The 12,724-nt window shown below is 33.8% G+C and overlaps 1 protein-coding gene and 1 non-coding gene across 12 annotated transcripts in view; both read left to right on the top strand.

Annotated features, from left to right (window-relative positions):
- The window catches only part of LIN52 (lin-52 DREAM MuvB core complex component), a 118,846-nt gene that overhangs the window by 13,139 nt on the left and 92,983 nt on the right, over nt 1-12,724 (top strand). For 2 of the 11 annotated variants that reach the window (XR_012507462.1, XM_045522921.2), the window contains exon 6: nt 796-825. The exons of 7 other annotated variants lie outside the window; for them this stretch is intronic. Coding sequence is in view for 3 of the 4 variants with exons in the window: in XM_045522921.2 (XP_045378877.2) it covers nt 796-824 (29 nt within the window). In the remaining variant the exon portion in view is untranslated. Of the gene's footprint in view, nt 1-795; nt 826-1,918; nt 5,633-12,724 lie in introns of those variants that run through there. 2 more of the 11 variants (XM_045522915.2, XM_010962758.3) reach the window with 2 other exon arrangements.
- On the top strand, nt 4,377-4,483 carry LOC123619426 (U6 spliceosomal RNA). Its single transcript, XR_006728034.1, has one exon. It is a non-coding gene; the product is annotated as a U6 spliceosomal RNA (small nuclear RNA).

Genomic DNA, 12,724 nt, shown 5'->3' with positions numbered 1-12,724 from the left:
CAAGGAGCAGAGATATGGTTGCTGGGTGGTCTGCTAGGTTCACTCACTGTTACCTAACTCCTCTGTGTCCTAGTCGTTTATTTCCTGTAGTTAAAGTTTATGTCTTGGCAAAATTACTAATTCCATGTATGTCATTGACCTCAAGGGTTTACAATGAAAAGGCAAATCTGTGATTATTAAATTCATGAATGCGAGGCTGGTATAGTATAGAACTTGATTCTATTTCTAGCTCTGGATAATATAAGCTGTAATGATCATAGTGATTAATGCTTTATCTCTCTGGTCAGTTTTTCTTATGAAATAAAAGTTTATGCTCATTGTGTTAAGAGGATGCTATATTACCAAATGTACTTATCAACAATATTGTCTCTAGTTAGTTGTAGATTACTATATTCCTTCTGATTTGTTTTTCTTTTTCTGCTTTCCTACTGAGAAAGATAATGAAGCACTCCCCCCCCCCCCACTTTTTATTATGGAAAAAAATTTAAAATATACCGAAGGAGAGAGAGTAGAATATTGACCTCATATAATCATGACTCAGCTTCAATAGTCAACATGTGACCAATGTGTTTCACTTATACCAACATCCATAATTATCTTAGTCATTGTATTATCTCACTACCAAATAACTTCATATATGAGTCCAAAAGACAAGGACTCTCTCTCTCTTCTTTTTTTTTTTTTTTTAATGTAACTGCAATTTCATTGTTATGCCTAAAAATTTTTGCTTAATATTATCAAATAGCCAATCACAATTCAGGTTTCCCTAGTTGACTTATAATTGTCTTTTTACAGTTAGTTTGTTTGAATCAGGATTTAAATAAGGTACTGTATTTGATTGATATGACTCTTAAGTCTCCTTTAATCTGTCATAGTTCTACCTCCTTTTTATTTTCTCTTATCATTTATTAAATCTAGTAGTTTGTTCTATAGAATTTTCCACATTCTGGATTTTGTTGCTTACATCCCTGGGGAAGCACTTGATATGTTCATCTATTCCTTTTTATTTCCTGGAATTTAGATATAGAAGCTTGCACAGATATAGGGTTGATTTTTATTTTTATTTTGGCAAAAGTATCTCATAAATGATATTGCATACATTCATTAGAAGGGTTCATCGTATCTGCTTGTCTCTCTTTGTAATACTAAGATTAATTCATTGATAATGTATTGTTAGCCTGATCTATTATTCATTGTAAAATTCTCCATCAGTCTTACACCCAGAGTTTTAGCAGCCTTTAAAAACTGCCTAGATTCACTATTTTATTATAGGTTGCAAAATGGTAATATACTAATCCTGTCATTCCTTCTTATTAGCTAGAATTTTTCTGTGAATATCTTATCAACTATTTGTTATTTATTACCTTGAAAGCTGTTCTCACTGAATAAATGATTCTTTTTGTTTATCAGTTTTTAGAATAATGAGTCAGTTCTGTGAGCATCAATAAATCTATTTTAATGGTTTTTCACAGAATCAGAAACTTGGTATGGTTTGTTTTAGTTTTTAATCCACACAGTTAAAATCATTATTACTATTAAGTTTTTATATTTCTAAAACTTAAGGCTTTGAAGGTAAGGATTTAAAGTCACCTAAGTCAGTGACCTTAAGCATGGAACCAAAATTCTGCAGTAGAAACGCTTGTTTCTGCCAATGAGTCCCATGATCACAGCTGAGATTTTTCAAAATTATTTTATAGTTTAAAATTCAGGCTTATTTCAACTTCTGTAGCAGTGCTTTGCCACTGATTGTCATTTTCCTTGATTGTAACAATTAGCTGACATATAGACAATAGTTTTTAAATTTAGAATTGGAAAGAATTACATTGATATGTATTAGACTTCTTGGATATGGTCTCTCTTTGTTTTATTGTGTATAGTGTATTTGCATAAAAACAAGATCTTTTTTTTGTCCTTACAGATTATTCATCTACTCTAGGGGTTGACATTTACTTGACACCCTAATCTGGTGTTTCGATGTCTCAATCCTCTTTCCTGCATTAATTGAGAGGATGACATGGATGAAAAATAAGCAATAGGAACTGATGAATCCCCAAGGACCAGTGATCCTGTTTTCATGCAAATACCTGCTCTGATAAAGATGATGGGAAGAAAAAAAATGCAAAAAATATTTGTCCTCACAAACATGATTGTTTGCCACTTCCCTAGAGCATTGTTAAATGTTATTATAGAAATAATGTGAACCTTCTAGGGTTGATAGCAACTAGATTGTGTCTTTTGGAAGCCGAACCCTGCCCGTTGATTTGGTATGTGATTATGTCTCAGATAACCCTTGTGGTGTGCAGATTTTGGAATGCAGTGATTTTTTGTATAGGTATTTATAGCATTTCATGATTGGGGCCCTTTTGCTTGATTTGGGCAGTTAATTTATATGAAATTCCCATGAAACATATAGAAATATAAAAAACTACTTAACCTTATAAAGTCCATTTCTGTTACTTCCACTTGAGTTCAGTGTCCTTCCTGTTTTACTGGAGCTATTGTAGTCACATTCTAACTGGTCTCCCTGCCTCTCAACTACTTCGTATTAGTCCATCTTGTTTACCACTTACCAGGCTAATTTTTCTTAAGTACCATTTGCTTCTGTTTGTCCTTTGCCCTTAAGTCATTAGTAATACTTCATTATTCATACGCTAAAATTCAGATTCCTTAGTATGGTATTCAGAATCCTCTGCACTTGGCCCTAGTGTAATGTCTAGCCTTTTTACTTCTCCCCTACCCAAACACCATGCATTGTCCCCATTTGAAATATACTTCCGGAACACTTCCCCATCTTCTTAAATTCTATTCATGCTATTCCTTTTTCTCAGAAACCCCTCCCTGACCTATTAGAACTTTTATTTGTCCATCATTATTTAGTCAGAATCTACCTCTTTTATCAATGTTTCTTTTTTATACCTGATCTGAAAAGTGAACTCTACGTCCTGGCCTCCTAGATTGCTCCTAGAGCAATTTGATTGTTTCATTTGTATGGCACTTTTACCCATTCTGGGAGATTTGGGGTATATGTTTTCTCTCTTGCATTGATTGTTAACTCTTTAAGATAAGAATCATATTTTTGAACTGTTTTTGTAGCCCACATTTACCTGGCATATGGTAAATGTGCAGTGTGTATTTGCTGATTGAATGAGTGATCAGCTGCTGATGCCTTTAGATGAAATGACAGATTATTTTAAATGAAATCTGTGGACTTTAAACTGAAAAGGTAGAAGCTTCTGGAAATTGTTCTTTTTCTAGGTAGTTTGTATTTTAGTGATGAGAAGTAACATTTGAAGGTCTCATAATGTCTGGAATTTTTCTCTTACAACAGTGGATGATCAACCACACATAGTAAAGATAATGTGAAGATTATTGATAATAGTTTGGTTTTATCATTTACCTACCCTATTCCATCGCTACTATGACCTGGGCATGATCTTGATTTAGTCTTGTAATTTGCAACAATTCATAGCTTGCTTTATTCCTAAGACCCATTGAACTATTATAAATCCTACTGAGTACTGATTCTCAACAATATTTATGCTTTAAAAAAAAATTCTCCCCCTGTCTCTGGAAGCTACAAACCTTTTAGTGGTCATTCAGATGCCTACTTACTGGCTATATTCAAAATATTTTTAAGTAGAATGGAGATTGGGAAAGCAGCAGGTCATGCCGTTTGAAACCAAGGGTAGAGACTGGGGTTCTGATGCATTTCTTCTTTTTCCTTTTTTATAACAGCTATATTGAGATGTGATTCATGTACCCTATAATTCACTTATTTATAGGATGCAATTCAGTGATTTCTAGTATATTCGGAGTTGTGCAACCATCACAATCAATCTTAGAACATTTTCATTACCCTAAAAGAAACTCTGTACCCATTACCAGTCACTCTGCATGACTCCCCAAACTTCACAGGCCTAGGGCACCACAAATATGCTTTCTGTCTCTGAATTTCTAGTCTGGGCATTTCATTATAAACAGAATCATATAATATGTGGTCTTTTGTGACTGGTTTCTTTCGTGTTTCCAGTGTTCAGTTATTTTGTAGGATGTATCAATACTTCATTTCTTTTTATGGTCTAATAATATATTTATCCATCAGTTATCCACATGATATTTAACCACTCATTGATGGACAATTGGGATTTACTTTATTTGGCTAGTATGAATAATACTACTCTAAACATTCATGTACAGTTTCTGTGTGGACATATGTGTTCATTCTCTTGAGTTTATAACTAGTAGTGTAATTTCTAGGTCATGTGGAAACTCTACAATTAACCTTTTGAGGAATTGTCAGACTATTTTCCATACTGGCTGCACCATTTTACATTCCCACCAGCAGTGTATGAGGAGTCCAGTTTCTCTACATCCTTGCTAATTATTTGTTTTTACATATACTAACATTGGAATGATACAGTGAAGATTAGCATGGTCCCTGTGCAAGGATGACATGCAAATTTGTGAAGATTCCATTAAGTTAACTAAAGAATAAACTTGAATATAAAAGCTCAAAAAAAAATTATCACACGTATACCTGGAACTAACACAGCATTGTAAATACTTCAATTTTTTTTAATGTACAGTAAATAAATAAATAAATAATTATATAATCCATTCTAGTAGATATGAAGTGGAATGGGTATGTGGTTTGGACTTGCATTTGCCTGATAACTAATGATATGAAACATGTTTTCATGTGCTTATTGGCTAGTTGTATATCTTTTTTAGGGAACTATATTCAGATCCCTTGCCCATTAAAAAATTGGCTTATTTGTGTTTTTATTATTAAGTTGTAAGAGTTCTTTATATATTCTACAAACAGGTCACTTATTAGATACATGATTTTCATGAAGTTTTCTTGCATTCTGTGTGTTGTCTTTTTACTTTCTTGATGATATTCTTTGAGACACAAAAGTTTTTAATTTTTACGCAGTCCAATTTATCAGTTGTTTCTTTTGTTGCTTGTATTTTGATGTCATACCATAGAAACCATTGCCTAATCCAAGGTCCTGAAGATTTATGCCTATGTTTTCTTCTTAGAGTTTTATAGTTTAGCTCTTATAGTTAGGTATTTGATACATTTTAAATTAATTTTTGTGTATGGTGTGAAGTAGGGATCCATATTCATTCTTTTGTATATAGATAGCCAGTTGTTTCAGTACCATTTGTGGAAAAGGCTTTTCCCATTGAACTGTCAGCATATTTGTCAAAAATCATTTGATCATAATGGGGGTGGGTATAGCTCAGTCATATAGCACATGCTTAGTGTGCATGAGGTCCTGGGTTCAGTCCCCAGTACCTCCATTAAAAAGAATCAATTGATCATAAACATGAGGGTTTATTTCTGGACTCTTGGTTCTATTCCACTGACCTGTATTTCTATGCTCTTACCTCACTGTCTTGATGACTGTAGCTTTGTAGTAAGTTTTGAGATTGGGATGTATGAGTTTTTCAACTTTGTTCTTTTTAAAGTGTTTTTGGTTATTCTGGTTCCTATGAATTTCCATAGGAATTTTAACTTGTCAATTGTTGCAAAGAAGTCACCTGGGATTTTAGTAGGGATTGCATTAAATCTGTAGATCAGTTTGGGGAATATTGCCATTTAAATAAAATTAAAATGATTCATGAATGTGGTTTGTCTTTCTGTTTATTCAGATCTTCTTTAATTTCTTTGAACAATGTTTTGTAGTTCTCAAAGTATAAGTTTTACACTTCATTTGTCAAAATTTATTCCTAAGTATTTTTATTTTATGATGCTATTGTAAATGGAATTATTTTCTTAATTTCATTTTCAGTTTGCTCATTGGTACTATAGAGAAGTACAATTAATTTTTATATATTGATCTTACATCTTGCAACTTTACTGAACTCATTTATTAGTTCTAATTGTGTTTTAGTAGATTACTTAAGAATTTCTATATATAGAGCCATTTCATCTGCAAATAGTTTTACTTCTTCATTTCCAATCTGGATGCCTTTCCTTCCTTCCTTCCTTTCTCACTTCCTTCCTTCGTTTCTTTCTTCCTCCCTTCCTCCCTCTTTCTCTCCTTTCCTTTCTTTCTCCTAATTGCCTTAGCTAGAAACTCCAGTACAGTGTTGAATAGAAGTGGCAAGGGTGGACATTCTTGTCTTCCTCCTGATCTTAGAGAGAAAACATTAAGTACAATGTTAGGGTTTTTGTAGATGCCCTTTGTCAGATTGAGGATGTTATCTTTTATTCTTAGTTTGTTGAGTGTTTTTATCATGAAGAAGTTGAATTTGATGCCTTTGTTCTTGATTACACTTCACCATATACCATATAATAAAAATCTCAATTTGATTTCTATTTATATACTTAAAACTGGTTTGAAATTACCTTTGCACTATATAAAAAATGATTAACTAGAAAGTTATTAGTAAATAAGATCAGACTGAGAATATTATTGTCTAAAAAAGCTTTAAGAAATTTAGCTTATTTTGATATGAGTAGTTGCTTCTGAAATGGAGTAGAAACACTGTGGACACTCCTAGGTACAAATCCTTTCTGTGTCCCCTGTTTCTTATTTGTAGGAAATATGCTTCATTCAGCCTCCTTGACCTTCCCTGAGTTCCAAAGGGCAGATTGCTTATCAGGGAAGGGAGGGAATGCAGAAACAGTGGAGGAGCAGTCAAGAAACAATAATGCAGCCTATGACAGGGTCTCGGTTCCTCCTTAAGGAATATCCAAAAGAGAATACCTTTGAGTTCTTCTGCAGAAACTAAGTCCCTCAACCAGGTGGAGGATGGTAACTTCAGGCTGAGCACAAGATTCCTGTAACACCACCCTGTTACCTCACCACCAATGAATTAGAAGAAAGCCATAAACACCCTGCAGCCCTCACCCCAAATTTTGCCTATAAAAACTCCCTGAAAATCAGGGAGTTTGAGGTTTTTGAGCATGAGCCACCCATTCTCCTTGCTTGGCCCTGGAATACACCCTTCTCTGCTTCAAACTCCAATGTTCGGGTGGGGAGGGTTAGCTCAAGTAGTAGAGTGTGTGCTTAGAGTGCATGAGATCCTGGGTTCAATCCCCAGTACCTCTTCTAAAATTAAACCTAATTACCTCTCCTACCCCCACCAAAATAAAATACTACTAATAATTAAGTAATAAACATACAACCTCCAGTGTTTGGTTTGTTTGGCCTCACTGCATATCAGGCATGTGAACTTGGGTTTGGTAACACTTCTGCTGATTTATAGTCTTTCTAATCCTGTATGTTCATGTAGCTATTTTAGTAGAACTGTTATTTGGCTAAATTTAATCACTAGTTTTTTAAAAGGAACATTTTGTTATAAAAAGATTGAGATGTCCCCGTTTAGACCTGATGTTTCATCCTGGTAGTCTACATTGATAAAGTTGTCTGCACAAGAACCTATTTGGTATAACTGTCTTTGGCGGTGGTACCAAAGGAAAACTTCTGCTTCCAAGCTAGCCTGTGGTAAAGAGGACTTTTTCACCCTCTAGGTATGTGATTTTTGAAAAAGTGGCCATTTGTATTTAGAAATGGTTTTTCATCTAGATAAAATTCTGAAGAACAGTTAGTTCTGTTAATTTCTTCTTTTAGTCTAGGAAGGAGGGCAGGGAGAGAATAACTGGAACTCTTACACCCTGGATAGTCTTCATTGTGGCCTGACATCAGACTTCTTTGACTGGCTTACTTTGTAAGACCTGTACCTCTGTCTATAATAGTTAAAAGTTAAATTAACTGTACCTGATCAGTCAAGGAGAAAAATGATTTTTCACCAGCCTTTAACCTCTAGGTGGCAGCATGAGTCTTACTGTATTTCCGGCTTCTTTTCTACCCAAATCTCTTGAACTGGGTTTCTGATATAGTTACAAATTCCTGTGACTTTACCATACTACTTACCTAACTTTGTTGATGCCTTACTTGATCTTTAGCTTTTTGCTTTATCTTTTCATCTCTCCATCTTTTTTAAAAAATTTCTTTCTTAACCGATATATATTGTTGATGCTCAGAGTCCTTCAGTTTCTCTAGTGTCAGAAATAACATTTTGCTTTTGATAAAGGAGATTGCTACAAAACCCCAAAAGTGTGGTGGTTTGAATTCAGTAGCTTCCATACTTGGATGTAAGACCATGTGAATGGGTTCAGCTCTCTAATCTCATTTTATCTTTTTTTTTTTTCAAGGTATTGTCTGTTTATCTTGTTCTATCTTTTGACTCTCCTGGTTATCAAGTGATAACAGACAATGCCTTATTAAATTAAAGTAGGAATGTTAGCTAGAATTGATGAAATAAACTTAGATTTTCAAGAAGAATTTCATTGTTTTAGCATGAAGCTTTCAATATTTAGCCGTTTTGACTAATAAGATAATAGCAAAAGAACAAGTGTTCAATTCAGCAATTGTTTTGAGTGCCTACTTCCTACAAGGCTCTGTAGGGGATGTGAAGATGAATAAGATATAACCACTGCCCCTGTGCAGATTAAAATCTAGTAGGAAAGGGAGATTCGACAATTAAATAAGTCATTCTTTTAAATTTTTTCTTGGGTTTTTTTTTTTGTGGGGGAGTAATTAGGTGTGTTTGTTTATTTAAATGGAAACATTGGGGATTGAATCCAGGACCTCATGCATGCTAGGCATGCACTCTACCACTGAGCTGTACCCTCCCTCCAAATAAGTGAGTCTTGATAGAAGGCTGAGGAGATAAGTTCCATAAAGAGTACAAAGAACTTTGGGAGTAGGGGAGAAGAGGCAATTACATTAGATTGTTACAGGAATGGCAGATAAGTTTCATTTTGTATGTCAACGTGGATTGATTAGTAAAGATTGCCTTGGGCCGTTGAATTGAGGATTTTGAGACAGAGTCTGGATTCAAATAGTGTTGTCTGTTGTGGACCAGGGAAAGGGGTGTGGTAGTGTTTGCTATTTCTGGATTATTGAAAATAGACCTTAAAGAACACATAGGTTTTTGATGGGTGGAAATGGGAAAGGACCATATTCCAGATGAAGTGAACATTTGGAACAAGCAGAGTTTGAAAGTACAGCTATGCTCAAGGAACAGTGTGAGTGATCTAATCTGGTCCTTAAGGAACCCAGGTTATATTAAGGGACTAGGAGAGAGAAGCTGGACTGAGTAGGGCCTTTAACTCTAGAAGATGAGGAATTAGACTCATAGGTAATGGGGAACATGTGAAATGTTCTTTAAAAAGTATTCTAATGACTATAACATTGTCTATACGTTCATTTTAGAGGGTTTATAGATATACTTTATTTACTAAAAGAGATTTTACCACATTGTAAAGATAAAAAAGAAAGTAAAAATGACCATAGTCTTACCACTAAGAGATAACCACTGTTTACATTTGATGTGTTTCCTGGCCCTCCCTTTTCCCTTTATGTAGGGATATATGTGTGTACATTTCTGCATGTGCCCATACGTATACACAGACATGCTTTTTAACATAACTGAGGCTATAGTATATGTATGTAGTTTTAGCTTGTGCTTTTTTTTCATTAATTCTATTTTATTTTTCTATGTCATTAAAAATTCTACCACTGAACATTTCTGAGTAGGAAAGTCACATACCTTTAAGAGATATTCATGCATAGGATGGGTTAGAATAGTAGAGACAGGAGGCTGGAAGCTAGCAAGGAGTGTGAGTCCAACAAGAAGGACTGAGGACTTGAGTGAATAGTGTCAGTGAAAATGGAAAGAAGCATACTGACAATAGATGTTTCAGGTGTATCATTTTCAGGATAGGGTGGGCCCATCTCTCTGGATGGGCCGTAGTGGGTAAATTGTAATTAGTTTACCTAATTACCTGTTTTGAGCCTGCTTCATGACAGGGAATTCAAAAAGAGGAGAGAGACTTGGTAAAACTAAAAAATCACCTAACTCACATGTCCCTTAGTAGGCAGGCATGTTAATTATTTTAGAAATAAGTAAAATTCATTTGCATAGATTGGTGTTATTAATAGAATTAAAGTCTAGTTCAGTCATATCACCTAGGTAATAAGTAATGTTTTAGATAGTTGTTTTCTCAGGAAAATGAATGTGTGAAACAGGATATCCATAACTTCAGAAGTGGGTTTTTTGCTGTAGTGACCTATAGTGAAAAAGAATATGAAAATGAATATATGTATGTATATGTATGACTGAACTTTTATGCTGTACATCAGAACTTAACACAACATTATAAACTGACTATATGTCAATAAAAATAAAATAAAATAAATGAAAAAAATTTTTTGGGGTCCCTATAAGCTTTGGCAGATCATTAAACCTCTTAGCTGAATAAATTACTTTTGTTTAGGTTTCTTGCATAGGAGTGCTTTTTCATTCAGTTAGCGATGTATTACTATTCAGGAAATTGTTATAGCCTTTGTATATGGTAGACATCCAAATCTTCATTAACTGCAAAAAATTTCAAAAGTTTAAATTTGAAAAACAGTAATTGGCACAAAATATTTGATGATGATACATCTATTAATTAATAGCAATATTTGGATTATATGTGCACCAGAGTTAAGTCTTCCTTTGAAGGCTTAACTACATTACAGGACTATATTTTACATAAAGTTGGAGATTTGTGGGATCTCTAATTAAGAGAGAAATATACTGCCAAACTATCTTCCAGAAAGGCACTTCCTACCCAAACATCCTTGTTAACACCAAGTATTGTAATTTTTTAAAGTCATTCTCAACTTTATAGGCAAAATGTTAATATCTTGTTTTAATGTTCATTTCTTCACTTATAAAAATGAACTTCTTCATGTTTCTTGATCATCTCTGTTAACAAGAACTGGAAATTCAAGAAAATATAAATTTAAATTATTTTAACTCAAAAAATAAAGCCAGCAACCTTGATTCAAAAGCACCATACAGTGTTGTAATCTGCATTTCTCAAGTACCAAATGAAACTCTTTGTTTTGTTTTATGCATTACCATATCATCTCACCATAGTCATTAGCATGGCATCCTATTTAAGTGGTAATACAGTATAAAATCTAGAAATCCCACTTTAAAGGGATCAAGAATATTCCTCATAATTAGAAATTGTCAATTTAGCCTTAAGTATTTTGTTTTTAAAAATGTATTACGATAATGGGGAAAAAACATGCCATTATTTCTCATTTTTCCCTTGGTTAACAAATTAGGATACACAAAGCCTCAAATTACCTTTAAGGCTTATAAGCATTCATATCTTTCATCCATTAGTTAAGTTATTTCATAAACCCAACATTGCCTCTCAAATGGTTTTACACACAAAGAGGATTTTACCATAAAATGCTTGCGGTGTTTCATTCTCTTTTGATTTTTGGGTTGGGAGGGGAAGAATAGAGGTAAGCAGGCAGAGCATAAATTAATTTATTTGGGGTTGGTTTCAAAGTAGCATCCTGCATAATTCTACAAAGTGTATGATAGGTAAGAAGATGTACATAGTGAAAGAATTTAAAGTTTGGCATTGAATAACTAAGTGAAATATAATATATATAGTGGAAGACAATGTATCCATTAAAATCATGCTAAAGCAGTAAAGAGCATTTAATGACAGGAAAATACTCATTATATGTAAGGATAATTGCAAGTGAAAATGGAAGTGAAAAATTGCAGAACACAAAGTCATCAGGTTTTTTTCCTTTTCCTTTTTTGTTTTGTTTTGAGAGCATGGGCATAGACAAATGACTGGAAGGAAATACACCAGTATGTTTTAATGGCTGTCTTGAGTGATTTCTTTTTTTAATTTTCTGAAGTTGCCAAATAGTCAACAATGGACACATTGTATTCTGTTGCATAGGGAAAAAACTATCTAAAAAAAAGAAGAAAAATTATATACCGTTCTAGACACAAAATTATAATTACTTGAAAGTCTAATTTCCTGCACAGTTAAAATTATGAACTCTTTTGTGGATTATTTCTAAATAAAAATGACTAGACCCATTAATAATAACTGATCATTTTAAGCAAGTGATGAAGAACAAAGGGAAAGTTAATGATATTTCATTTCCCGAAGTAGAAATTTGGAAACAGAAGGGAGTGGTAAGCTGTTGGGTCAGGGGCAAGAGATGATTTAGTTGGCAAAAGAGGCATCTTTTCATAAGCAAACATTGGCCAAGATTTTGTCCAGCTTTCTGTTTTCAGCCTTTCTTCCCTGTAGCTAGAGAACTGGACGCTAATGTTAACTACTCAGGAGGAGCAAAGATCCATTTATAGAATGTATGTTAGTCTTAAATGGAACTGCAGCTGTTTGGTTAAGAAGTAAAATGGACCCGGTAATTTTTTGCCTCTTTGGCTTGGAATATAGTTTTGTTATGACAAAGAGGAGAAGAAAACTGCATAATTTCAGTAGGTGTGTACAGGAGTTGAGTTTCTTTCCAGGCTTTCAGTATAAGAATAACTCTTTCCATTCTTGGGGAAGTAGTCTGACATTTTCTGATTTTTTTGGTTTGTTTATCTATTCATTTAATTTTCGATACTCTAGAGACTTCAACAAAATGAAACATGTTTTTTTTTGTTGTTTTAAAAGTAATGTCAGTTCCTTTTCTCCACTGGTTCACATTGGAAATATGATCTGGGAAGGTAGAGATACTGCATGGGAGTTTATAGGTGATGACAACATAGTTTGCTGTAGGAAATCTGGAAAAATAATGACTTTTGGTAGGTACAAGAAAAGTATCTCTAACTATTAAGTCTAAACTAAAAGCTTGATAAAAGCTACCAATGTTTAGTTTACCTGAAA

Source organism: Camelus bactrianus, chromosome 6, assembly GCF_048773025.1.
Source record: "Camelus bactrianus isolate YW-2024 breed Bactrian camel chromosome 6, ASM4877302v1, whole genome shotgun sequence".
Classification (NCBI taxonomy): Eukaryota; Metazoa; Chordata; class Mammalia; order Artiodactyla; family Camelidae; genus Camelus; species Camelus bactrianus.
This window is presented reverse-complemented; position numbering and strand designations above follow the sequence as displayed.